This window comes from Cloeon dipterum, chromosome 3 (assembly GCF_949628265.1).
Source record: "Cloeon dipterum chromosome 3, ieCloDipt1.1, whole genome shotgun sequence".
NCBI classification, from domain to species: Eukaryota; Metazoa; Arthropoda; class Insecta; order Ephemeroptera; family Baetidae; genus Cloeon; species Cloeon dipterum.
In genome coordinates this window covers 36,789,052-36,817,024 of record NC_088788.1, presented here as the reverse complement: position 1 = coordinate 36,817,024, position 27,973 = coordinate 36,789,052, and the positions used below count along the sequence as shown (strand labels likewise).

General features: G+C 42.6%; 3 protein-coding genes and 1 long non-coding RNA gene across 7 annotated transcripts; 2 read left to right on the top strand and 2 right to left on the bottom strand.

The window, feature by feature from the left end:
* The first annotated feature begins 95 nt into the window (after positions 1-95).
* Positions 96-12,262, top strand: LOC135939441 (serine protease filzig-like). Of its 4 annotated transcripts, none has more exons than XM_065483835.1 (9): positions 96-255; positions 4,722-4,856; positions 8,128-8,738; positions 9,237-9,670; positions 9,729-9,928; positions 9,978-10,173; positions 10,231-10,496; positions 10,560-10,714; positions 11,811-12,262. In XM_065483835.1, exons 2-9 carry the CDS (start codon positions 4,730-4,732, stop codon positions 11,970-11,972), a joined length of 2,151 nt encoding a protein of 716 aa, XP_065339907.1. In that variant the 5' UTR covers positions 96-255; positions 4,722-4,729; the 3' UTR covers positions 11,973-12,262. The 4 variants fall into 4 exon arrangements, with proteins under 4 accessions (XP_065339907.1, XP_065339908.1, XP_065339906.1 ...); XM_065483836.1 differs by having other exon boundaries at positions 104-253; positions 4,719-4,856; XM_065483834.1 differs by lacking the exon at positions 96-255 and adding an exon at positions 4,176-4,325 and having other exon boundaries at positions 8,134-8,738.
* Positions 12,263-16,450: 4,188 nt separating this feature from the next.
* On the bottom strand, positions 16,451-17,708 carry LOC135940405 (uncharacterized). Its single transcript, XR_010574849.1, has 3 exons — positions 17,647-17,708; positions 17,492-17,597; positions 16,451-17,431 (listed from the first exon to the last, which is right to left on the bottom strand). It is a non-coding gene; the product is annotated as an uncharacterized LOC135940405 (long non-coding RNA).
* Positions 17,709-19,082: 1,374 nt separating this feature from the next.
* On the top strand, positions 19,083-20,660 carry LOC135939254 (uncharacterized). The gene is made up of 6 exons (XM_065483532.1): positions 19,083-19,350; positions 19,404-19,617; positions 19,672-19,828; positions 19,892-20,024; positions 20,199-20,375; positions 20,429-20,660. The coding sequence occupies exons 1-6, from the start codon at positions 19,188-19,190 to the stop codon at positions 20,581-20,583; spliced, it is 999 nt and encodes a 332-aa protein (XP_065339604.1). The 5' UTR covers positions 19,083-19,187; the 3' UTR covers positions 20,584-20,660.
* A 238-nt stretch (positions 20,661-20,898) lies between these two features.
* Positions 20,899-27,916, bottom strand: LOC135938411 (calphotin-like). The gene is made up of 7 exons (XM_065482030.1): positions 27,855-27,916; positions 27,292-27,734; positions 24,508-24,695; positions 23,599-23,621; positions 21,698-21,871; positions 21,205-21,629; positions 20,899-21,132 (listed from the first exon to the last, which is right to left on the bottom strand). Exons 1-7 carry the CDS (start codon positions 27,864-27,866, stop codon positions 21,042-21,044), a joined length of 1,356 nt encoding a protein of 451 aa, XP_065338102.1. The 5' UTR covers positions 27,867-27,916; the 3' UTR covers positions 20,899-21,041.
* Between the last annotated feature and the right edge of the window lie 57 nt (positions 27,917-27,973).

Sequence of the window (27,973 nt, the reverse complement as noted above, 5' to 3'; positions counted from 1 at the left end):
AAAGCAGGTTAGTAGGATCAGAGCGCGCGGCGGACGGACGAACGGACGGAAGGTAGGTAGGGATGCGCGCGCCGCCACCGGCTTGTGTTTTCTCAAAGTCAGGGTCCTGCTTGCCTGGCCGTCAGTTACCGCGTGCACCTCAGCGGCGACGGTGGGCGTTCGGCAAAGACACACTCACACGTGCGCCCATGGATTCGCCGGCACTCGCCTGTTAGGATTTCCATCCTAGCTTCTCCAAAATCTCGCTCTTCCCAGGTAAACGAACCTTCTTCACAAGTTGTTTTTATATTTCACCTGCGATGCCGCGCCTCGAGCATATTGCTGCCTTATTTTCTAGGGGAGAATTTTTTATAGAAATTAATACCTTTGCTAGCAGTTTATGAGGGTTGTTTTCAATTGAGAGATTTATTTTTCAAAAACTAGATGAAATTTGTTTAGGAAAATTTAAAATAATTTATTTTATTACTTCATCCAAGAATTTAAAAAAAAATGGAAAGAAAATTAAACTTAGTCATTGGCTTATTTTGTTTTAGTTCAGCAGAAAAAAATTGCAAACAAACAAATAATACTTCAGTCTCACTCTCCATGACGATGATTCATGCGCTGAAAATTTCAATTTGACACACGAGGAAAGATTGCACGATTGTGCCCAAAATGCGTCTCCGCGTGATCCAGTTGAGACAGATTTCTCGTCTTCTGCTCTCTTTCGATGCACGTTTCCTGATATAAATTTTGCCCGATTTTGTCACATAGTATTTCGCTGCTGGCTGTGTTATGACTGTCGCACGCGTACGCGGTGCGTTCGTTATTAAGTGGGTTGCTGTGTGTGTGTGCTTGCAGTCGTCGGCGAGCCTAACGGTTCCGCTCTTATGGCAGAAAACAAGCAAGGATAGCTTTTGGATGAGCCGCGAATGAATGCGTACTCACACACACACACACACGGCCATAACTTTGATATTCAGACCAGGAGATATTTTCAATTTTTCCCTCTTCTATCTGGCCTTATTCCTCTAGCAAAGTGGACTCGATTCTCTCAAAAGGACAAAACCAAATTATTGCTGGAAGATACTAAAATTTCTAGGCTAATCGTTTATGACTTTACTAAAACTCTGCGCCTGTAGATAAAAAAGAAATGTTTTAATGGAGCTACGAAACACCACAAGCTTTAAATTTTTATTTAAATTTTAAAGAAAATCTGCTTTTAATGAAATTTCGTGAGCCAACTTTTTTAGTTTGATTGATCTGCGTGTCCTCTTCAACTTTTGCACATCATAAATCCCTATAAAAATAATTTATTTAGCACAAGCCAGGCTTTTAGCACTTCTATTCACACAGTTAAAGTCACGAGCTGTCAAAAGGCGCGTTCGACTCATTGACACACAATAATAAATCTGAAGCGGCGTCCGAGATGCGCCAAGTGCGAGGCCAAATCGAACGTTTTGTTTTGCGAGAGTTGCATCGCGACATGTCCATCGACTAACGGAGTGTTTGCCTCTTTATTATTGCGAATGGCTCTGCTCCACCTGCACTCTGAACACACACACACACACACACACTCGCTCGTTTGTCATGCGGGGGCCAGCGAACGGTTCCTTTTCGAATTGTGCTATAATTAAAAAATATAAGGGGATATTGTTCTCATAAATTTAAAAAAACCTTTTCACGTTTTATTTTGACGAATTTATTTTTAAATTTTATAGGAAAAAAGAATTTTACCTATTCCTAAAAAATAATATCCAGAGCGATGGTGGAATTCGGCACACGCCGAATAATTTTGCGGAAACGCGGCAGCTTTGAATTTCGAGCAGCAGGATGTGTGTTGCTCTCTCGTAAAAAGCATGATGTGTTTTTAGTTGATTGTTCGCTGTGCGCCGCGCGCTCGCATTCTCGGCCTTGTCTTTTTTGTCGGTCTGCAATTTTTCACACTCTCTTTGACACTTGACACATCCAAAAAGTGAACTGCGTTTTTTGGAGAAACTAAATTCCTCGTCGTGCGTGTGACACATTTCCATTAACCTCGATGATGAATTCTTTTCATCGGCGATACAATAATTTAAACTCTCATGCGTACACAAAGAAACAATGAGCGTACGTTGGAAATAATTGTTAATGCGCCACTTCTACTCACATAGCATTCATTATATATGCACATTGCGCACGCGAGTTGAAAGGTCAGTGTGTTATGTTTACGTCTCGTTGAGGAAGCGATCAGCTGGTTGCTTGAAAGAAACGCCCTGTCCTGTCCAGCCGGCCGGCATGCATCTTCTTTATCTCTGGCACTGACCTCGATCTGCAAGTGCAACTTACCGTAAATTACGTAGAACTCTCACGACCAGCAGAGCTTCCTCTTTTTGCAACTGCCGGCATTTTACTTTTTAACTCTGATTTAACCATGATGCAGTGTGTCAAGGTGGGAATCGCGATCCAATTTGTAAAACGTGGTCGTCTGGAATCGTGAGTTTCCTTGCATCATGGGAGAGTGCTCAAGACACAAATAAATACAAAACTGTTTGCAAAGCATAGTGTCATCTGCGCAGTCTAGTTAGAAATGGAGGGCAGTAAATCAATTAAATAAAATCATAATCTTAATTAACACCGACGCTCAGCTAAATCAGGTTAATCGTTCAACCCGCGTGTACTTTCTCTGGTGCATGCACTCTCTTCTTTCTCTCAATATTCATCATTCTGCCTTTCGCCTCATTTACCACGAAGAGAAGCAAACAAATTTCACCAGAATTTTGCTTCAATATTTGCTCGGTGATCTTGTGCACTTAGCCTATATTTTCTCAAGATCGTGCAACTCAAAATGGCCCACTGCCACGGCTGAATTAGAAACGCGTGTCCGCGGATTCGGATTGAACATGTGCTTTACGCTCAGTTGATGCATTTAATTGCATGGCGAACCGATTCGGGTCACTCAATGTCACGCAAATAAATTCTCTTGAAACTATTTAATGATATTTTTTAAATTTTAGACTTTTATTTTGATAAAAGAATGTTTATTTCTCGGAATGCAGAATTTTTTAGGCGACAGAAATAATTGTTTGCTTGTTTAGCACGTTAAGTTAAATGAAACACCAAGCTGACACCCCGCTGGATAAGATCGCCGCATTAATTTCTACCTTACGGAGTGGAAATTTTACAGTAAGCCTGCAGGCAAATTAAGTCTTATGGTTATTAATTCGGCTCAGTTGCGAAAAGAAGCGGACGATTCGCACGAATTTCGTAGGTGCCCCAGATAATATCGCATGGCTGATGAATTGGAGATTTCAACGGCTGCACGTGGCCAGTGGAGCGCGATTTAATTTCAATCCTCCGTGCGACGAGTATTTTTAGAAAAGTGTCGATTGATTTTCCGGGCACTCACTCTCTCGTTGGAAGGAGGTCGCGCGCAAAACATCAATAAAGCCGCGTTTTTGTTCTAACTCTCGCTGCACAAAAAGCGATTCATTCAGCGCGGCGGATGACGGATGACGCGTGTTTATCGCACGTTTAGCGAGACGCCTGCCGATGAATGATGCTGCATACATGCGGCAGGTAAATCGCACTCATGCACGCGTGCTATTAGGAGCCATTACCGCGTCGCCATAAACCACCTTTATTGCCTCTATTTGACGGAAACGCAATGGAAGTAGGGCGCGAATGCAAATAATCGCCACTTGCGCACCAGCACAAGTTCAGGAACTTTCCCAAAGTCATCGCGAGGCAAGAAGGGCAAATTGGCTTGTAATTAGTTTAATAGTGCATTCTGTTATGTCAGAAAATTGCTCGTTTCATTGTGAGTAAACAACCGTTTCTTCCAGTTTTGTTTGAGGAAAGCTGCATAATGCTTAAGTGGCTGGTGAATTGGACAATAGTTTCGACCCAAACGTAGGTTTAGTCTTAGTTGAAACAGTTGCCAAAACCTCAGCCGCTCGTAATCAGTATCATTTGATCTGGCCAAACGAGTTTCTCGCATATAAATAGAGACAGCAGCCGGCCAAAAATCAGATAAACCTCAAGACCTATTTGCTCGAGCCACAGGTTAAGGAGGACATTACGTCACTTTCAGTTTTTCAAATAGCCGTAGCATAGTTTTGAGGGGACAGAAATTGATGACCCTTTGGTGTGGTGCGCGGCCGTATCATTTGTGGTAGGGAGGCACGGCTTGTTCCCAAAGTGGCGCTAGCTTGTAGCGAGGCTGCAGGTCTTACACGGCTTCAGTTGTGCGTCTATGCCGTTAAGTGACCAAACACTCGGCAACAAATTACGCGTGTGGTGCGGTCCAAGGAATTCCGCGTCGACAATCGGCCGCAATTATGGCAGGCTTTCAGAGTTTCAGATCGGTGAGTGTGTCTTCTTGAAATTTCCGTTCGGTGAAAGTTGACGAGAGATGAATGTTGAATGTTTACAGTTAGATTTTAGCAAGGCGTCTCGAGAGCAGTTTCCTGACTCGTACTTTTGAAAGATTAGTTATTCATGCCGTGCCGGAGACGATTTTATTTCAAGTGCGTCTCGGAATGAAGTAGTCCTGCAGTGATTCAAACTAATGAGACTTGTTTTTAAGTTCAACAGGATGTGATTATGATTGAAAATTTGAATGAGCTCCTTTCCCTCTCTGAGCCTCAAACCTATGCGGCAGCTAGGCCACAAAATAACCGATCCTTAGTGGAATTCCGTTTACTTATCGCGGCTATGAAATACATTTCCTCACACGACTGACCAATTGATTTTTTTCGCAGGTCGAAGGATGCATCCATCTATAAGAAAAAACACGATGCCATCTCTAAGGGTGCCCCTGGCTCAGGTGCTCTTGGCAATCTTCCTTGTTCCTTCTGTGCACTCATTTTCTCCGAGATTCAGCTTCAGCTCCGACAGTAAGTGTTTTTAGGAATCGCGTGAAATTGAAACCGTTGGTTGGTACAGTAAATCACCAAAGGTCTGGGCAAAAACTGATTTTCGGTGAGAAAAGACGTGCGCATTCAGTCAGTAACTGCTCATGCAATTAAAACGCTCTAATCGATTATCGGCGGGCGGGCAGAAATGTATTTAATTGGGATTGCAGTACCCTCCCACACTTGACTGAGCACGAGGCATCGAGTCGGAAGGTGTCGAGAGAAAGAATGCATCAAATCGCCGCTCTCGCCTCTTGCACTTTCGTCCTGCCAGTTGACATTGCACTATTAACACACATTCTGCGCAGAGAAATGGGAAGCAGAAAGAGAGATTGCCCCTTTTTATGGCACTTTTGTAATTGGATTATTCGCCGTTGGTTCGTTCGTTCGTTCGTTCGTAAGGAGACGCAAGTTATGTAAATCAATATCAATCATCGGGACTTAATGCAATCACACGTGGCCTAGATCCGTTGTTCGATCAAGCGCGGAAGTGAATTCCTGGTCCATTCAATCTTCCTGACAGAAATTCTCACATTTTGGAGTCATGCTTGAGACGGCTCAACGGAATCATTTTTATTAATAACGCGCGGCAACTACAACAAGCATTGTTGCGGGTTGCGGCTCGCGCAGATAAGATTGAGTCGATCGGCTGGGCACAAAAGTGTGGGGTTTTCAGCAAACCGCTTGCTCACTTGTTGCGGGCCAGTCGGAGAACAGTCGTTTAGCGGTGCTTCAAAAGGCTCTCTTTTGAAGCAACAGCTGAGCCGAAATCGCACCACATGGACTCAAATGATTAAGTCGCGGCTGTTATGATCGCAGACGGATGGTTTTCAAATTATTTTTACTATTGAGTCCCCAAAGAAGAGGAACACTCCTGCCACTTGTAAAATTGTTTGTGAAAGCCCCAAAATCATTTATTTCACGGAATTTAAACTTGGAATCGGGTTGCAATTAAACTAGAAAGTAAGACACGCGAGTTTAACATCGAGGTGTTAACGTATTGAATTAATAAAAACATCGTGACCTGGATGTTGTTATTTCCGCAGGTGGCATCAGTGCGGTATTTTTAGTTTTGATTCAATTGAGAGTTTGGGAGTCAGACGCGTTAATCTCGATTTCAGCCTTTGAACGAAAGCGAGAAGCGGCGGTGGTTAACAATGCGTTTGGTGAGAAAATCGTGGGAGGACGGATAAATGCGTCATTAAGGAGTCAGCTGAGCGCGAGCCGGCTGCACTCACATCAGTCAGCGGCCGCGATTGAGATTGAAAGCTTCTCGAATGCAATCAGGGTGGAAAAGACACCTTCTATTAAAAAAAACAAAAAGGCCTAGAAAAACAAAAACAAAAGACAAAGGGTCCCTGTCTCCGTGTCCGCGCCTTTTTTCTACTGCTCACTCGTATTAAAAGAAAAAGGCAGTCCTTTATTTGACGTGTATAAAAAACTCATTGGGTTCCCGTTACCTCTGCCGACCTGGATTCCAGGTTGCAGCAGCAGTAGAGTCTCTCTCTCTCTCTCTCTCTCTCTCTCTCTCTCTCTCTCTCTCTCTCTCCTCTCTCTCTCTCCTCTCTCTCTCTCTCTCTCTCTCTCTCTCTCTCTCTCTCTCTCTCTCTCTCTCTCTCTCTCTCTCTCTCTCTCTCTCTCTCTCTCTCTCTCTCTCTCTCTCTCTCTCTCTCTCTCTCTCTCTCTCTCTCTCCTCTCTCTCCTCTCTCTCTCTCTCTCTCTCTCTCTCTCTCTCTCTCTCTCTCTCTCTCTCTCTCTCTCTCTCTCTCTCTCTCTCAATTCGTATAGGCAAGCCTTTTTCAGCTCGCAGCTAGCACGTCTGCGTGTGTGAGTGCGAGGAGCAGGGCAGGGGATGTGACGTCATGTGGTGCTCATTCGCGGACGGCACACACACACACACACGTAACATAATAATTGATTAATTTACCGTCATTCATGCGCCCGCCGACGAGCCGACCACTTGGATAAAGTACTGTATTAACAGATTGCGCCTAATGGTGATTAAGATAATTATTGTAACAGATTGCGCACTCAATTGAAAAGTTAAACTGAGCGAGGAAAATTATTTAACTTGAACATCTCATTTAATAGAAAATGGATTGAATTTTTATTTTGCCCCGTTTTTTAGAAATTTATTTTTTAACATTTTTCATAATTTTGTCTGGTTTATTGAGTGTTTTGTGATGGCTGAACGGAATGCAACATGCCAACAATGCACCCATTAAACGGAATGTTACTCATTTTAATAATTACGGTTTTTGCACCAAGCCTCTCTGGCATTTTTTTTTGCGTAAGTGCCAACCTGCTATCATTAAAATGCATCACAAAAACATTACAGGAAAAATTCTTTCGTTGTTGTTCTGGTACTAACGGACAAGTAGTAGTAATAATTTAAATAATATTATTAAAAAAAATTTCAAAACATCAGAAAAAGCCTGAATTAAGAGAAATTGTTATTCAATTCAATTCAATTTATTTACTTTATAGCATGGTCAATACAGAGAACAGGAGCAGGTTATTTTGATGTTCTAAAAAGGTTTAAAAAAGCTATAGGATATTTCGATCAAAGGCAGTGAGATAAGATGAAATCAAGTCCAGAATTGTGTTTGTCAATAATGAAAAGACATCCAGAACGCTCTGTTCTTACCAAGTTAATTTAACTCGAAAATTCCATCCCCGGGGGGCAGGGGGTGGGCCTCAGCCTCCAACCATGACCATGAAAAGTCTAAATGAATTATTTTCAAAAAATTCAGTCAAATTTGCTCGAAATCTGCGCTATTATTTCCGTATTTTAAAAATCTCGATTTACAGGCTGAAAAAACTCGGTTTTTCAACTTTGACTGTGGTTTGCTCTAAAAAAGGAGAAAAACATAGCACCAATTTTTGATGTGTTGTTGCCACGTGCATGGGCCACATTTTGGCTACTTTGAATTTGTGAAATTTTGTGTATTAGGGTAAGTCAGAATTTTTAGACAAATTAGACCTGACTTTCGTGATCTTTTTCAAAAAACCGCAATCTTGGAGCCCCTGTTAATATTGGCCTGATATTTAAGTGCTGCTCCAGCAGATATTGTTCAAATCTGAGGACAGGGCGTCGACGATGTTTATTTAAAATCTCACATTTTAAATTGTTATTGTAGACTAAAATAAAAATGAATAAAATATTGACCATTTTTAAAAACAAAATTGGTTCCAGGAAAAGTGTTTTTAGATTTCCCCTAATCACTAACAATTTATATATGAAATGAATTAGTTTCAGGCAGAAAACTGTTTGGCGGCTACCGGATCGTGCCCTCACCGTGCAAATCTGAGACGGACGGCAAACATGGCGTGTGCATGTTCAACTACGAATGCGCGCAGCGCAAGGGCGACGTGATCGGCGCGTGCATGGACGGCTTTCTGTTCGGGGCGTGCTGCCAGCTGCCGCCGGGCACCACCTTCCCGGTTGAGACGAGCAGTCTGCCGGTGAAGCCGGCCTTCGAGAACCCGTCCACCGTGCAGACGGACGTGTACAGCCTGGTGACGGGCAGCACGACGACGCCGCGCACGGCCACCAGGCCCTCCGCCGCAGCCCCCGCCGCCTCCACCACCACGGTGCGCATTCCGCCACCCTCGTTCACCGCCGTCCGACCCACCCCGCCCACCTTCAGGCCGGCGGACAAGCCGAGCACCGCGCGGCCCCAGGCCACCGTCATCCCCGACGAGGACGTGCAAAACTCGGCCTCCATTAGTCACATTCTGCACCTGCTCAACGACTCGTCCATGGCCGAGTCCATCCCGGAGGCTGGACTCGTGCTCATCTCCTCGTCCTCCACGCAGACGTCCGCGCCCACCCAAAGTCCGCAGCCCTCCCTCTCCACTTGGGTGAGACAATAACTTCAAAAAAAAGAAAAAAAAAATGGTAGCAAAAGGAGTTGAAAGGTAGGGGTTGTTGGTGGGGGTAAGCCCCTCTTTTAAGCCCCTCAGCTGGTCAGGGGAGGTCGAGACGAGTCTAACGGTGGGTAGTTTTGGCAATTCTGATGGTCAGAACCCAAGATTTGAAGTTGAAAATATTTGCAAAATCGTTTTTTCGAATTTTTAAGAAAAGGAATTTCCCGGAAACAAAATAAATCACTGATATTTTCACACGATTCATAAGACAACTTTTTAGCACATTTTCGAAATCTCGATCTCATTTACAAAATTTTAACTAAAAACCAAAATTAACCTTATTGACTTTCGATCAGGCTTGGCGAGATGAATCCAAAGCACACCTTGCTTTTGAAATTGTACCAAAGAAATTGATCAATAAAGATCTTCAAAATTGTCTTAGTAAAATCCATAAAAATGATCAGGGTAAAAAAATTGATTGACTTGTTCCAGGTGTCTGTAAACAAGAGTCCAAACAACCCGAACACCACTCCCCATCCGGACCACCCGAGTTTCATCGTGACCTCGAACGACATCCGTCCAGTAACCGCCAGGCCCACCCCTTCAGCCCCTGCTCCAACGGTCATTGTGCTAGGACCGTTTGAACCGCCCTCAAACGGCCAGTACGAAGTGCTGTCTCGTCCTGAAATCCTTCCTGTCATTGCCGAAGAACCGTCGACCACATCTGCGGCTCCGTTCGTCACGCCGATCTTCGAGGACGGCGAGTTGTCTGTCAAGGTGCACCAGTTCGTCGACAAGATCGTCAACTCGCTGGCCGGCGACTTCCAGAATTTGGAGGACGTCGTGTTGAGCAACAAGAACATCACGCTCTTCGCGTCCACCACGCCGTCACCCACCACAACCACAAAAAAACCAAAAACGTCGACGTGAGTATTTACTTTTGGTCACATGCAATACATTAAACTCGTCTGAAAATTCAAACAGAGCCAAGCCAACGAAAAAACCAGCCTCGAACAAACCTCAGGTGGAAGCGGTTGAGGCTGCAACTCAAAAGCCGACCAGACCATCCACCAACAAGCCGAAACCATCTACCAGCAAGCCGAAACCATCGGCAGTGGCAAACGCCGCAACCACACCCACCACCACAACGACAAGCCAACCAATTTCAACGGATTTTCGAAGAGGTGAAAATTTCTATTTAACTTTGATGGAGACTAAAAGGTTGATCCTCAGAATGCGGCGTTCGGCCGCTGATGAAGAGCGTCAAGAACGGACGCATTGTCGGAGGCAAAGTGGCCACCTTCGGCGCCTGGCCGTGGCAGGTTTTGATCAGGGAATCCACCTGGCTGGGCCTCTTTACAAAGAACAAGTGCGGAGGCGTGCTCATCACCAGTAAATACGTAATCACTGCTGCTCACTGCCAGCCAGGGTACCTTTTATCAATTTTCCACCCTTGAGATAATTAATCAAATATTCAAAATTGCAGATTCCTGGCTTCACTTGTAGCAGTTTTTGGTGAGTACGATCTGAGCAGTGAACTCGAGTCGCGCAGGGCCATCGTGAAGAACGTGAAGCGCGTCATCATCCACCGATCCTACGAGCCGGCCACCTTTGAGAACGACATCGCTCTGCTCGAGCTCGAGTCGTCTGTCACGTTTGACGAGCACATCGTCCCCATCTGTCTGCCCGACGACAACGAGGAGTTTGTCGGCAGAATGGCCACGGTCAGCGGCTGGGGCAGACTCAAATACGGTATGAACGAATTTGAAAATATAAATTATTACACAGTGCTAATTGATCGGTTCTATGGCAAAGGTGGCGGAGTGCCCAGCGTTCTGCAAGAGGTGCAGGTGCCCATCATCGAAAACAACGTCTGCCAAGAAATGTTCCAATCGGCCAACCACGTCAAATCGATCATTCCGTCTTTCCTATGCGCTGGATATGCCACCGGACAGAAAGACTCGTGCGAGGTTAGCACCATATTCTAATTTATTTCATTCTTTTATGAGAAATTCGAGTTTGAATTTTACGAAAGCCCTCAGTGTTGATGTCTCATACAATAAGGGGAACGCACCTATTATTCAGAAAAATATGGCCTTTTCTTCTTCAATCCACGCCTAATATCAAAATTAAATAAATAAATATAAAATTGCAGTAGTTTCTCGAAAATTTTTAAAAAATAAAAAAAAATTTTAAAAATTTAAAAAACTTGACAGTTGGAATTAGCGAGACGAATCGAATAATGCACAATTTTCTGGGAAAAGTTTTCTGACATAGAAATTGCTGGGGGAAAATCGAATGCAGAAATGTTACGCCTTACTGTGTTTATTTTTTTTCTGTGAAATCAAGCTTAGTTTGGCCATTTTAAACTTTTTGCGTCCTATTCAGTTTGACTCAACTATTCAAACTGCTTTTCCGGGAAATTGGGCAAAGGTAAATATGAAAAAACCAATTACTTTTTTCAAATCAGACAAATTTTGAAAATTGTTAAGTAAGTCAACAACTTTTATTAGCTTTAACAGGCGTCTAAATTTCGCGATAATAACTATCATTTGCCAAATTTTCATCCAAATTGTAGAAAAAGTAATATTTTCGGATTAATAAGTCCGCTTAATTAAAAATTTCAAGCAAAATTTATCTTCTATACTTTAAAAAGATTTAATTGATGTACAAAAACAACTGCATGTGCTTCTTTTTTTAAAATTTATCTATAGTCTGCATCAGAATTTTTTTCTTAAGAATTTTACGCATTAATGAAGCAAATTCATTTGCTATGTGGAGAATGAGTGTAGCTATACAAACCCTCCAGGAATTTGTTTAAACTCTTATCTAATTCCACATATTTCAGGAAAATATATAAGAGTTGCTCAGATCAAGCATTTAGGAAATGGCTTCTTTGTCATGGATAACCGTAAAAATGTGTAATTTTTGCCGTTTCTTAATAAAGAATTTTGTTCACTGGACTAAAAAAATAGCGAAGAAAGAAGACTGTCATCATTATATTTTTTGCTCTTTAACGCAGATTTATTTTAAGAACTTTACAAAATTAACTGATTAAAATTTCAGGGCGACAGCGGTGGACCTTTGATGGTAGAGCGGGACGGGCGTTGGATTTTGGCCGGGACAGTGTCGCACGGGATCAAGTGCGCGGCGCCATACCTGCCCGGCGTGTACATGAGGACGACGTTCTACAAACCCTGGCTCAAGACCATCACTGGCGCCAGATAAGCGTCCAATGCGAGTGCCAGTGCCACCCCAACCCCTCCGAGCAACAGACTCCCGCCGCGAGATGTGATAGTTTGCAGAAAGAAATAAAAAGTGATTTTGTCCACGAACCACCAGACTCTCGGACACCACGAGTGAGAAAAAGCGGTGCTTATACTTCGACGCGTTTTCGTTTTTTTAACTGAGTAGCTGCTAGACTTATTTATTTAGTGAAAAGGCATCTTATTTATTGCAACTAGACTATTTATATTTTTTGATAGATGTAACTACAATAAACACCGTTTAAGTCGTAATTTTTGCGTTTCTCTTTCTGAATTTAATCTAAACAGAGATCCATTAAAATGACTCGTAACAATTTAAATCGACCGGTGCGTCTTGAAACAGAATTTACACTTGGCACGAAGATTGAGGAGGTCTAACAATTAGCGGCAGTGTTCCTTCCCCTGGGCTTGGTGGTCTTGATGTTGTTCCACCAGTCCTGCTCAGGTAGAACATTACCATTCTGCTCGTAGCACTTGGTGATGAACTTGTGCAGATCTTTGGCGGTGCTGGTGCACTCCGAGCAGATAATTGTCGGGGAGCCCTCCTTGTCCAGGAAGCTGTACTGAATTTTTTTAGAGTTTATATCATGCTAAAAATTTGTATTAATAAAAACGTACGGACTCGTTGAACACGTTGAGCAGCCAGTTCTTGACCTTCTCAGGTGGCAGTCTCGACAGGGACAGGCACTTGGTCGCGTCCTCCTGCACGCTACCGCAGATTCTGCACATGTCCTGCAATGCCATTTTGTCCTTTCGAAGCGGAGTTTGGTGGAACACAGGCTGAACAGCTTGGATGTTGCTCGTCCACTTGTCTGTGTCTGTCTCTTCCTGTTAACTCGCCTGCCACTGCAACTGCATCAGGGGAACTAGCAAATAATGCTCTCCTTCGCACTCCCTGTACTATTGCACCACCTCTGTTAAAATTATTTAAACCCCTCGCTCGCTCAAACCGCTTTAGGGGATAACACCATTTGAGCGGAATTCACGAGTCGCAAATGATGGATTTGGCGGTGTCAAGATAGTGTCTTATAAGATTCACACAGTAAAAATGTTTTGTCATTTTGAGTTGGTGCAATTTAAGAGTTACCAAATTTGAGATCATCGGGCTAGGTCAAAGATCACGAAGGCTCGTTTTCTAAAATATCTGGGTGTTTTTGGGGATTTTGAAAATTAGCACCTTATTTTAAAACCCGAAATTACCTTCAAAAGTGCTTTGAATTGCTCCAAAGCTTTTCCCGTGGAGGCATCGATTCTGCACTGATCTGTTTGCGAACTCAATTCCAAACATTCGGCAATGCAAGATGCCACACACAATTTTCTAAACTGCAATATTCCATCCAATTCATCCCCTTCACAAGAATCCCTTGTAAGAATCTCCAATAGGACTGCAAAAGCCATTAAATAAGTAAAATAAATATATATGACTATGATACCCGCAAAAGATTTAAGTTTTTGTTCGAAAATTTTGAATTAATATGTTACCGCAAATGTTAGGACTGTATCCAGCAGCATCCTAAAAATTGTATGAATCAGTCACAGCTGACCAAAATTTTAAATGTAGCGCAGGCAAGTGCCATCGCCGTGCGTATTCATCATCTTGCACAAATAAATTCGATAACAGTAAATTTAATAATATAATAAATGAAAATGCTCTGATTGTAGCAGCCTTCAACGCTATTAAATTAAAAATTTGCAAGCAGAATCAAATATTATTTCAGTTTAGAGTAAAGGTATCACACGAGAGTTAAGATAAAGGGGAGGAAATTCTAAATTTTTTAATTTCAATACCAAAACTCGAAACGTAATTACTATATAAATTCAATCGAATGATGCAATTTAATCACATCGCTTATTTAAACATTATATTTGTGTTTATCAACACTCCAATTAAAAAAATCACTTTCTGTTGACGAAATTGGAAACCTAGTAGAGGATACATTTAGCGCAAACACTAAAAACACAATTGTTGCTGGCGATTTCAACTTGAACCTTCTTGGCCTTTAATACCAAATTATAATTAAAAACGACGCGCTTGTTACACAATTTTTCAGGAATAAGAATTCTGGCACACTAGTCGACCACATTTATACTAATCTAGACACACAAAAAAATGAAAATTTATTCTGTGAGGCAAGACATGCAGCTCAAATGTTGAAAAGATATTGGGAAGAAAATTATCTTTCGCTAAATGCCTCCAAATCAGTAATTCTGCATTTCCATGTCAGCGACTTGGGGCAGGGGCCGCCGAATGACTGCAATCGGTCCTGCCGGCGCACCTTCTCTCTCTCACGAGGTGTCGGAGCCTGTTCGTCTAGCCATAGTCCATAGTTGATGTTAAAGGGTGCAGGGTGGACAAGAAGGAAAAATACCATACCAGTTTATTGTTGATAGCGGCGACAGTACAGCTTGGCTACCCAGAGGGACGAGCGGGGGAGCGAGAGAATTACCCGAAATGCCCTTCAAAAGTGGTCTCAGGGTACGGGTGAACATGTGTGACAATTTTAAGGTGGTGATCTGCCTCGTTTTCGAAAAGTTCATGTTTTAATTTCTTAAATATATATTTTTTTAATTTGCGCACATGCTGTGAGCGCCAAATCTCGGGTTCTAGGGTCAGAAACGCCCAAACCGAACTTGGCTTGACTTCCCCTGGTGATCTGAATGGTTTTGGGGTGCTAACCCCTTAACCCCTAATATCATCCCACGGGTCACAAAGTGAATATTTCAAATCGTCGCGATTTTTTGTCATTTCATATTTTTAAAAATTTGTCACTCTTGTTTTGAACTCAGGGCAATTAAAAACATTTTTAATATTTCTAGACTGTTGCCACTTTTATTAAAACAAACCAAAAAAATTAAAATGAGCCTTGATCATTATTTTAGCTCGCAGAACATGAACACGTTGTCTCTACAGTCTGCGATTTCCAGCCGAATGTCCACGACCTTCTTCTGCTGCATTTTGTACTCGAAATGCGCGCACGTTCCGTGTGGATATACAGTGTGGGTTTTGTTGAGCTCCGCGGCCAGAAATGATCCTCGCAGCGAACGGGGACTGTCCGTGGCGCAGAAAAAGAACTCTTTGCTGCATGTACTTTTATAAACCATCACGCGAAGTTTTCCCAGCTTTTGTATGTTTTCCGCTGGTTAGGATGATTATCTCATTATAAATATGAAAAAATATATTTAGACAGACGCAAGCTTTCGATGATGCAGCGGACCTCGTCGTAATCCTTTGGAAACCATTGCTTCCTGTCAATTTTGATGACTCCACAGAGTAGTGACACAGAATCGAATGAGGTCTTATAAAAGCGATGAAAGTAAGAAAGCTGCATGTGTATTTCAAGCTCAAACTTGCCGGTAAACCTGATATTCCAAAAGCGATATTTTTTCCACAAACCGAAATATTTCTCACTTTTACTTTAAAATTGAAGGAGCGTCATATAATAAAAATAATAATTGGTGTAGAGATTGTACATACCTAAGCGCGTGAGAGTCTTCAAAGATTCAATCTATATACAAAATGAGGGTATGAAATAATTGTAGTTATTATGAAGGGCTTGCATTTTCAAAAGGGAAAGCGCATTTTGGACATCCATCTTCCTGAAGCTGATGTAATCCTTGTAAAAAGTTAGTTTTACTACAAACATTTTGTACATTGTTGAATTTCGCGACAGCTTTTCCGGTGGAGGCATCGAATCTGCACCCATCTTGCTTCGGTTCCAATTCCAAACAATCAGCAATGCAAGATGCGATGCTCACTGTTCTAAAGTGCTGCACTGATCCTGCCGTTTCGCCCGTTTCGCAAAAATCACTTCCTGATCTCTCTAAGAAGACTGTAAAATCTATGACGGGGATGAAAAATCCCGAACAAATATCAGTTTTTTCTTCAATTACCCGGGAATATAATCTGCAAAATATTGATCTGAGTTTTGCTAGCAAATTTTGTGCCGTAAATTATACCACAAATGCTAGAACTGCGCTCAGCATGGCTGTGTTCAAGGCAGCGGTCGTTTAAATAATGTGGCGGAAGTGGCAATCCACGCTCCCCGCTTCGTACTGACGCAATGATTAATCTAGTTCATACTATCCCGAATCGCCATAGGGTTGTGTAACTGTGCGACAAGCTCGCGCTACCTGCACGTGCACAGACCCTTACCACCTCGCAGGACGACGGTCAATTTTTCAATTTCAATATTTTCTTCACTCATTAAGGTCATGTCAAGCACTCACTCCAAATAGGAAATTCCGTGCGAGAAAAGATATTGAAGCAGCAACATAATAAATAATAATTAATAGACCCGGATTTTGGGTACACCTTTTGTGATTTATTTGTATTTCAATTTTGTACTCCTTATCAATGAAATATAAATCTACAGGAAACTACAGCTAAGAAGATAGTTAAAAGACGATTAAGAAAGCAATAAAGATGTTTTTCCACTCGGCCTGGGCTCCTCGACTCACAAACCCACAATACAATTTAAAATATAATGCATGCAATGCAGTACACGTAAAATGCGCCTCAACCCTGTATGAAATTGTGATTAATATATAAAACTGCGCAATGATGGAAAAGGTTCTCTAAATTGCATTGATGCGATGGTGAAAGTTGGATGCTGCTGCGTTTATTTTATCTCCAAAAGGCATATTTCTTAAAATTAAAAAAAACCTCCACTTAATCTGAGTTTAGGCTGCGGAAAATAATTTTTAACTAAATATATAAATTCAAAATTTAAATATCATTTTAACTATTTCGGATTTTGGAGGGTTGCGAAAGATTCACTGATTTTATTTATTTGGGTCTGTAACTAAATCGTGGAATTGAAGTTTATCCAAGAATAGAGTTTGTCTCAAAATTCATTCTGCAAAGCGGGTAATTGTTCTTTGATGAAGTGCAGGTCATAAAGTAATATAAAGTATAATAATTATAATTGAACTTCATTAAAGCTTTTCCGATTTGGATAATTTAACTTATTATAATGCTCGTTTCAAGAAATCATCATCAAAATGGTTGGGAAAACCGATTTTAAGTGGGGTTGAAAATTGCTTAAATAATATGGGACACAAAGCATCAGCTGTCATAAATTTACAGATCAAAGGGTAAATTGTGTTCATTTTCAAATGTAAACATTTGATTTTTTTTAGTTAAACTTTCCCTTCAATCTTTGAGCTCGCAAAACATGTACACTTTGACTCTACAGTCTGCGATTTCCAGTCGAATGTCCACGACCTTCTTCTGCTGCATTTTGTACTCGAAATGTGCGCACGTTCCGTTTGGATATACGGGGTGGGTTTTGTTGAGCTCCGCGGCCAGAAATGATCCTCGCAGCGAACGGGGGTTGTCCGTGGCGCAGAAAAAGAACTCTTTGCTGCATGCACTTTTATACACCATCACGCGAAGTTTTCCCAGCTTTTGTATGTTTTCCGCTGTGGGGGACGTTTATCTCTTAAATCATTATGAAAATTTTGAAATAAAATGCGACAGACGCAAGCCTTCAATGATGCAGCGGACCTCGTTGTAATCCATCGGCAGCCAATGCATCTTTTCCCGACCGGTGATGCTGCAGTCCATTAGTCCAAAATCAAAGGCGGACTGCAAAACATTATTCCCGGGTTTGTTTTATCACAAATTAACCACTTACCCCCATACCAAGTGCCCCGTAATTGAGCTTTTTTCCACAAATCGTGGTGTTAATCCTTTTCGCTTAATTTTCAAAACAGTTTCATAAAGAAATCAATAAACGTTGTATTTACAGAAAGCCGTGAGAGATTTGAATGCCTCATACTGTAACAAAAAATATATATATATATATATATGGTCGAGAAATAAAGAAGACGAATTTCTCTTTAATTTGACAACGAGGATGAAGCCTGGTTTTAATTATATTCAACAAAAAATATATGATTTGATCTGGTAATAATGGCAAAATCTCTCGCCTTTTCGAAAGGGTAATAGCATTTCGGGCATCCATCCTGCTGTAACTGCGTGGAAACCCTTTTATTGTAAGCATGTTCTTCTATATGTTTATTTACATTATTGAATTTCTCCAAAGCTTTTCCCGTGGATGCATCGAATCTGCATCGATCTGGATGCGAAATCAATTCCAAACATTCAGCAATGCAACGTGCCACACTCAATTTCCTAAACTGCAATATTCCATCCAATTCATCCCTTTCGCAAGAATCCCTTGCAAGAATCTCCAATAGGACTGCAAAAACCATTAAAAGTAAAACAATAATCTATTTAAATGTTGACTATAATACCCGCAAAAGAAATCTGCAAAACTTAATGATAAAAATTTTGTTCGAAAGTTTTAAATTAATATGTTACCGCAAATGTTAGGACTGTATCCAGCAGCATCCTATAAATTATATGAAGCAGTCACAGCTGATCATAATTTGAAATGCGGCGCAGGCAAGCGCCATCGCCGTGCGTATTCAACATCCTGCATGAAAAAAAGTCGAAAACAGTAATTTTCATAATAAATTATGAATTTGCTGTGATTGCAGCAGCCTTCACAACGCTTATATTACATTAAAAATTTGCAAGCAGAATCAAATATTATTTCAGTTTAGAGTAAAGGTTTAAATCACATGAGAGTTGAACGTCATTCTTCGATACTTTTTATTTAAACTTCCAAATTTTCTAATTTTTGCAAAAACATTCAACCATACAGTATATTATAATTCATCTTATGATACCTAGATCCCTATCATCATTTTTCCAGAGATAATATAAATAATTTCGGCTTTAAAATAAAATCTATCTCAATCTGAAAGTATTTATCGAGAAAGCAGAGGACTTTGAAAGAAAATGCAACAAAACTTCTGATAAAATATTTCCTTCAGCAGGGGAATATCCGACTTACCAAATACGGCGCAAACAACAAGCGACTCAGTTATTTGATTTACGCGTGTCGTGTTGCAGATTTCAGGATATAGCAGCGCAGTGAGAGTTGTTTGATTTTTCACGCGTCGCTTTGTGTGTCTTGTGCTGTCACGCAATACCAGAAGGTGAGGTAAGTAGAATTTCCTGTTAAATACAGATAAATTGAAGATAAATCGCCCATAACCCATTTGCTAGCAGCCAGTCTAATCGCCGAGATTCGGGCTTTGGTCGGACACTCGCACAACACTCTGATCATTTTCCGTTCAGCCGGCTTCGCAGCAACTACAACCAAAAATGAGGAGCCACTTTTGCCTGATGTTGGTCTGCTGGGTGCCGTTCGCCTCGGCCAATGACGCCAAATTCGACGGGCCCAACTCGAAGAGGTCCTACAAGCAGAATGTCGTTTTCGACGATCAGCAGATGCCGTCCGACAAAATGGAAAGCACCAATGCGAATGGTGAGTTTTTTGTTTTTTAAACCTATTCTCTGCTGTAATTTCTTTTCCTACAGAACGATACGGGATCTACCTGCCACCAAATATCCCCAATAGACTGGTGATACCACCCGTGATCATTGAAATGAGCCCTGAAAATCGGCTCACTGTTCGTCCTAGCGAGGCGGTAATTCTGTCATTTGAGATAATCAACTACACGGACGCTCCCCAAGGGGTGGTTTTCTCTGCTACCGACATTGCCAGTTTGATCCGATTCGTAGATCCACCCAGGTAGCGACGACTACTCGATTATTTGGACAGAAAATAATGATTTTCTATAAACAGCACTCTGATTGCGCCAAGAGGATCGACTCGGGTCAAAGTAGAAATTTTCCCTGCCACCGAAAGCGCCGTCGGACTTGTCAACACGGTCACGTTAGCAGGCCAATTGAGAGACGGCAGTTATATCACCAGAAGTGCCCATGTCAGAATTGCAAAAGAGGTCAGTTAATTTATTTAAAAAAGAGTTTATAGTTATATAATAGCTTTCAATTGTATTTTAAAGATTGAAGATGACGGATGGGACCCAACGTGCAGTTTCACCGTGCAAGGTGGACAATGCAGAGAGCAGCACAGCCAAGAATCTTGCATGACGGGAGGCTGGAACGTCGAGGCCACCTTCCGGGATGATTTGTCAGGTAAGAATTTTGTATCATTGATATTTCGAAAGCTCCTGGAAGTGAGCATTCACGCGAAAGATTGAAAAGTTGAATGGATGGACGGTTATATCATCTTTGGTTTAAAATTACTCACTTATCAGCTTGCGTGATTGAAACATTTCGAAAGTGCTTTCTTTCATTTTGTTATCGCAGGTTTGCTGAGGATTGAGTCATCGCCGCCTGGCTCTCTGGTGTTTCCTCCAAAGTTTACCGCCGGCACTAGGTCACCGGTTTCCGTTGTGCTCGCCTCATCTTGTTGCAACGAAAAGATGACAGTCAAGGTGTGGGACGCGAACGGAAACTCGAGGACCTGCGACGTCGCTGTTTATGGTGATAATTATTTATTGTCACAGCCGATCGAGTGAAACAATTTCTCTTTTTAGGACTGTTGGCGGGAGAAATCGCTGCAATTGTGCTTGGCTGCATTTTGCTGCTTGCGCTTATTGCTATAATTGTTATGGCGATTATGCTGTGCCGGAGAAGAAGGGCTCACGAACTGGCCAGAATAGAGCTTCCTCCACGTAGACGATCACCCTAGACTTTGTTATACTGATTGTGAATTGTTTTCTATAACTTAACATGGTGCGCTGTCTGAGTAAAAATGTCTGAGACGCATTATTTTAGTGTTTCATAGTAAGGATAAAATGACTTTTCCCGAGCATGAACTTTAGTTTGAAAGTTATGTAGACTATTATGATAAATCTGACTGAGCGTTTTAAATAAGAGTGTTAGTTTTTGAGGTGATATTGTTATCTCTACCTTGGTAAAAATATTTCAATAAATGAAAGTTCTCTGATTACCTCAAATTTCAATTTTCAATTCATCGTAAGGTTGCAGAATGATAGAGTTTGGCTTTCAGGAAAATGATTTTTTATTGGCACTTAAATACTCGTGATGATGGAGCTTTTGAAAATGAGTCTTGCCTCCAGGGCAAGAAAATAAAGCGATTATATAGTGATCAGACTCATCGACGAGGGCGGCAAAACCGCAATTTTTCTAGTAGTGGTATCCGTAGCCGTGAGCGAGGGGAGCGGCGTGGGCGAGGGGGGCAGCGTGGGCGTAGGCCAGGGCGGGGGCGGCCTTGTAGGCGAGGGGAGCGGCGTAGGCACCAGCGTAGGCCACGGGGGCGGCGTGGGCGTAGGCGAGGGGAGCCTTGTAGGCGACGGCGGGAGCGGCGTGCACGACGGGGGCGACGGTCTTGACGACGGCGGGAGCGGCGTAGGCCACGGGGGCAGCGTGGACGACGGGGGCGGCGTATGCCTTGACGGGGGCGGGGTGGACGGCGTGTCCGGACTTGGTGACGACGGCGTTGAATCCGTGGTGGGGGTCGGCGGTGTAGTCGACGGTGCGGGTGGTGCCGTCGGCCTCGAGCAGAGAGTACTGGCCCTTGACGTAGTCGCCGTCGCGGGTCTCAGACTGGCTCTTGTGGTCGCCGGTGTGGGGGTCGTTCACTCCGTAGTTGAAGGAGTAGTGAGGGCGGGCGTGGTAGTCCACGGCCTTCACGTAGGCGGGGACGGCGGCCACGAGGGGCGCACCAGGCTCGGCGCACACGGCGGCGGCCAGGGCGAGGACGGCGAGGGCGAGCTGGAAAAGAAATAGAAAGTTTTAATTTGTACTCACTAGGGATATATATTTTAATTTCACTGCTGTACCTTGCACATGTTGATGATTTGGTATCCTGAGGTGGAATATGCTTTGCTCTTGACTTTGTGCGCTTTTATACCTAGCTCGGGGCCCGCGCGCGCTGCACTTCCTATCGGAACGGCGCGAGCGGGAGTGGGATCGATCGGCCAGCGTATAATATAGTACTGCTTTTTACCAATTACCTGCTATTATTTAACTTGGCGATCGGCACGCGATTGCATCAATTATCCAACGCACCGTGTGGGATCTTGTGACACACTTGAGGATAATGAGAGCCGCCGCTTTACCGGCTGGAAGTGACACACCGCGCCGTGAAATATGCCCTACGTAATGAAACGTAGATTTAGTGCAACCTGCCGAGAGAGTAAATCAACCGTTTCGTTGTTTAATGGTCGCGTTTGTCACATGTGGGACGTTATCGTAAATATCTATTTAGAATATTCATGCGTTAACCAACACACGCAGATTGCGTCATTTGTGGATGTGGATTAAGTTACTAGCAGTGACAATCAATTAACGAGACCATTTAAATTTTCGTAAAAGTTGTTTCTTAAAATTAAACATTTAAATAACACATTAGTTAAACTTGACCGACGTGGTCTTGAAAATGCGCGAGAAATCGATATGATACACAATAGTAAAAAATTGCTAAAACTCCCAGTTCATTTTTCATTGAATATCATATTAAAGGTTTAGAATGAATATACTATCGCAATTTTCTATGTCTTAATTTACAGGTGCCGAAAATGTGACTTAAAATATTAATTAAAATTAATGTGAAAAAATCAGATTTTCGGAAGAACTTGTATTAGAAAATATAAAATTCTTCTTGGATAATTTTAGATTTTGAGATGCGCTCAGGGGCTATTTTAGATGATTTTAAAGTGGCTCCAAAGTCTTAAAGTTGCTTAGTGAGTGCTCATTGCAATTTGGTCACACACAAAATAATCGATCTCCTCCAATTCCAAATTGTAAATTTTATAATAAAAAAGGGAAATTAGATTCATTGCTTCGATGCTGAAACATAATTTAACAAAGTGTTACAGTAATAAAAAAATTCTTCTAAAAAATGCAGCGCATCATTGTTTGGACAGATTTCCGCAAACGACCCTGAATCTTATGAGAGCAGACAATTGTAGAAGGCAATCACAATGCTCTGATTACTTTTCAAGTTCCACACAATTCGTGACATTGAGCGTGAATAGAGTAAAAGTGCTTTTGAAGCAATTTTATTATTGGTGCACGTCTCGTAAGAGCGCGAGGTGTGATACAATTTTATTCCGATTCCGGGAGGGGCTTGGGTGTGCACCGCGCGCGCAATGCAAAAGCGCACGTTTCGCAAGGTCAGCCGCAGCCAGCGATTGGAATTCCGATCCGGTGTGCGCGCCGCGCTGTCCACTGCTGCTATTAATTGTAAGTGCCTATGCACACACTCGCTCACAGCCGCGCGCGTTACACTTTTGATCGGCCAGCACTTTCCTAGCGAATCTGCATCGTTGTATCCGCGCTGCGAGTGGCCAACAATTAGTTTTGCAACGCAGTCATCCGTGTACGCGAGGTTGTGTGTGCCAAGAGCATTGTCCAAGTGTGGGCTCGCCTATCTAGCTCTTGTTTCACCCGGCAAAAATGTGTTAATTGGCCAATTAGCCACGAGTGCGCGTTAGCATTAACAGCGAGCGGCCCTCTGAATTTTTACTGCATGATGCACATCTCTCTACATGCAACTGCGTTATTTTTAGCTTTCTGCTCAATTACTCTCCTCTCTGAGGAAATCGCCAGGCTGGAGAAATTCTAGTTGTAAAAAGAGGCTCACAAATTAATGACGCTTACGCACTGCAAACTCAAATAAAAGCAATTAACGTTTTTGAATTACTTGGATTTTATTTACTTTTAGCATATTTCACAATACTGACGTCCCAACAACCAACTGACCTGTAAAAGAATTTAATTATATCATTGGAAAGCTTCATATTTCGTAAAATTTCCGTAGTTTGCATAAAGAGCGACAAAGAAAATATTCGGACTATAGAGTTTCAGTGCAAACTTCTTACATAACAAATTAATAACATGATTTTATACGTGCAGAGAATTAGTGAACATTAGGGTGCTATTAAAAAATTTCAAGCGAAAAGTCATTTAATTCTCCGATATATTTGGCAAAGTGTGAACTTGAACTGTTGCTCGTCAGTCCTGGTATTATAAAACTGTTGCTAAATTTTTTCGTTGAACTACTACATAGCTTTAATCAGCAATTCAAAATATTTTAAATTGTTGGCCTATAAAACCTCTACTTCTTTAAAATGATTTGTGTTAAACTAATTTTTATTTAATGACGCGAAAACATAAACATAAAGATTTCTCATTCGGAGAACCTGATCAAGGCTTTCCATTGGATTCCCGCAATAAGAAAGAAAATGCGTGTTGCCATCATTTTAGGGCACGTAATGTGTATGAAAAGCCAAGTTTCTCTGCGTGTTTGTTGCTTCTAAAAAGCTACCATCGCTTGGTTCAACAAAATTTAATGAAAACGCATCCCACACTATGCCAGCACAACGACCTGAGATAATTAAAACTGGTCAAGAGAGAAGCCTCGTCTTCATAAAGTCAATTTAATTGCTTCAAGAAAATATATCATGTAATCATATTATGTGGAAAGCAGCACATTGAAAAGATGAAGTTTCTTTCAAATAATTTCTTTATTTGTACAAAAATGAACAGTGAAATTTTTTATGAATCCCACGTGGCAGTGGGACAGGATGATCCATGGATTCAGACTTAATTAGGAGTTTTGGACTAAGAGCAACTTAGTAGTGGTAGCCGTAGCCGTGGGCGAGGGGAGCGGCGTGGGCGTAGGCCAGGGCGGGAGCGGCCTTGTAGGCGAGGGGAGCGGCGTAGGCACCAGCGTAGGCCACGGGGGCGGCGTGGGCGTAGGCGAGGGGAGCCTTGTAGGCGACGGCGGGAGCGGCGTGCACAGCGGGGGCGGCGTAGGCCACGGGGGCGGCGTGGACGGCGGGAGCGGCGTAGGCGTAAGCCTTGACGGGGGCAGCGTGGACGATGGGGGCGGCGTAGGCCTTGACGGGAGCGGGGTGGATGGCGTGTCCGGACTTGGAGACGACGGCGTTGAATCCATTGTGGGGGTCGGCGGTGTAGTCGACGGTGCGGGTGGTGCCGTCGGCCTCGAGCAGAGAGTACTGGCCCTTGACGTAGTCGCCGTCGCGGGTCTCAGACTGGCTCTTGTGGTCGCCGGTGTGGGGGTCGTTCACTCCGTAGTTGAAGGAGTAGTGAGGGCGGGCGTGGTAGTCCACGGCCTTCACGTAGGCGGGGACGGCGGCCACGAGGGGCGCACCGGGCTCGGCGCACACGGCGGCGGCCAGGGCGAGGACGGCGAAAGCGATCTAAAAATTAGGAAAACAAATAAATTAAATGGTCTGTAATTTTGAAAATTAGTTAGATATGCCAATTCAACTCTTTGCAACAGGTATTTTAAAATTCTACATGCAGTTTTAAATTCGCATGTGTTCTCACCTTAGCAACCATGTTGTATGAAATCCTGGAGTGGAATATACCTTGGAGGCGAGCAGCCAGCCTTTTATACCAGCACCTCCTCCGTCAATTCGCTCACGTATGTATCGCACACCGGCCACTAGTTACATAATTTTGCTCTTATGCACTTCCACGAGGAAACATTTATTTGTAATATGGGCGTTTTCCCTTCATATTTAAAACGATAGTCTAATCAAAATCCTGTTTACACTTTGTGTGGCTAACATGTAAATTACTTTGCATAATATACACTAAGACAGTATTTTGCACAATTTTATCGTTTATCCGTCATATTTAGGCCACTGTGCAGACGATTATTACGAACCAATCTATTTCATATTAACATTATGCATTTGCACTTGATAATTAAACAATTACACTTATTATCGACTCGCAAACGGATAAAATGTATACACTTATGTTTTCAATTTTTCTTTGTGTGTTTCAATTTGACTCGTTTGTAATTTGTAATTTGATGGTGTTAAAGTAACTTTATTACTGTACTGATGTATAAATGCAAATAAATTATCTAATCTAATCTAATAAGAACTAATGATAAACAGTTTGTGTATTATCTCAAATTGGTATTATGTTTGGAAATAAAATAAAACTTCATCATTTAACTGATTCAATTATTATTTATAAATCTCAAAATACCTATAAATTCAACTCATCAGGTAAGCGATTTTTTCATATCCGTGCTCGTGAAAATGTTTGAGTATAAAATAAAAATATCTCTGAAGAATTTTTATGTTTCAAAAACACACCCTCAATCGAAGAATTGCAAGAAAGCGATAAGAATTCCTGCCCGTCGACATGACTAACCAAATTACAACACAAACAAATAGCAAAAGCTGTGCGCGGCGGCCCCTGGCAATGTCACGGCCTTCTCTCGCAACAGAGAATGATTGTATCGAGCGCGCGGCCGACCAAATGAAAGTCTTTCATCGTGCCAAATTGTTTGTTTGATTTCATGCGGATCGATTTCAAACGAATCAATGAAAGTGTAACGTCTCAAGTAAATTTAACAAAGGTCAAATCAAAGAAGTGTTTTAAACTCAAACGAATTGATATTTTATTTTTAATTATTTACTTGTATGCGAAAAGAATCTGCGTGCTAGTCAAAGTGGTATTAAAAAATCAACCTTAACATCAAGAACATCTGAGCACCATTATTTAATTCCGGGTGAAGCGCTATTAACACATCATCTTTATTTATTTGGGGTTGATGTGGAATTGTTAGCGCATCAATTAACAGTAAAATTATTCTCACAACTGATGCGCGTATTTGAACAAAAAATTTCTGTTGATGTTTTGAGATGAGCCAAACGCTGAAAACCTTCAGAAAGGTGGTGGTACCCCGAAAAGCGCTAGGACAAGAGAAGAGAGTACACGTGATTTGTACAAAGTTCCTTCATGGCTGCTCGGTGGTGTTACTAAATAATCAGACGACGATTCTTCTTTAAAATTTTTTTTTATTGTATACATACATTTATGTCTACAAAGTATATTAAAGAGTTTTAGATTGTCAATGATGACGGGACTTGTCTTCGTTTTGTTGAAATTGTGATAAATTATTATTCTCGGTATGTTTTGGCTCCAACTAGCGCCCTATATTCATGTATAGAAATGGCTTCGTTGCATAATTTAGTGAAATTTTATGAACAATCAATTCCATAACAAATGATATAATATGTATGTTAAATGAAAATTATTTTATATTCTTTTAAATAATTTGCATAGGCTTTTATTCAGTTCTCATTACACAGTAACAAGAGGTAGTTACATACAAAATGAAAATGAGAGGGATGAAATCCTGCACGAAATTGAGAATCGCAGGAAATCAAGGTGATCGTGCTTTCAGACTTTCACAAGAGGGTGAACGAAAGAGCAGAATTAGTAGTGGTAGCCGTAGCCGTGAGCGAGGGGAGCGGCGTGGGCGAGGGGGGCAGCGTGGGCGTAGGCCAGGGCCGGGGCGGCGTGGACAACGGGGGCAGCGTGGGCGTAGGCGCGGATGGGGGCGACGTGGGCGGCAGCGTAGGAGGTGGCGTGGGCGTGGGCGTAGACGGGGGCCTTGTAGGCGACGACGGGGGCGGCGTGCACGACGGGGGCGACGGTCTTGACGACGGCGGGAGCGGCGTAGGCCACGGGGGCAGCGTGGACGACGGGGGCGGCGTATGCCTTGACGGGGGCGGGGTGGACGGCGTGTCCGGACTTGGAGACGACGGCGTTGAATCCGTGGTGGGGGTCGGCGGTGTAGTCGACGGTGCGGGTGGTGCCGTCGGCCTCGAGCAGAGAGTACTGGCCCTTGACGTAGTCGCCGTCGCGGGTCTCAGACTGGCTCTTGTGGTCGCCGGTGTGGGGGTCGTTGACGCCGTAGTTGAAGGAGTAGTGGGGGCGGGCGTGCAGCTCGACGGCCTTCACGTAGGCGGGGGCGGCCACGAGGGGCGCACCGGGCGCGGCGCACACAGCGGCGGCCAGGGCAAGGACGGCAAAAGCGATCTAAAATGTGAAAAAAATTAATTACTACGTGATATATTTTCGTTAAAATAGTTTTAAATAATTCATTTTTGTTCTTTTTTAATAAAACACTCGCAAATTAAATATTGTGTTTACTCTCACCTTAGCAACCATGATGAATGATCTCCTGGAGTGGAATATAGCGTCGGGGAGCGCTGCAAGTCTTTTATACCATCACCACCTCCTCCTATCGCCTAACATAGCGCGCCGAGCGCCTGTTA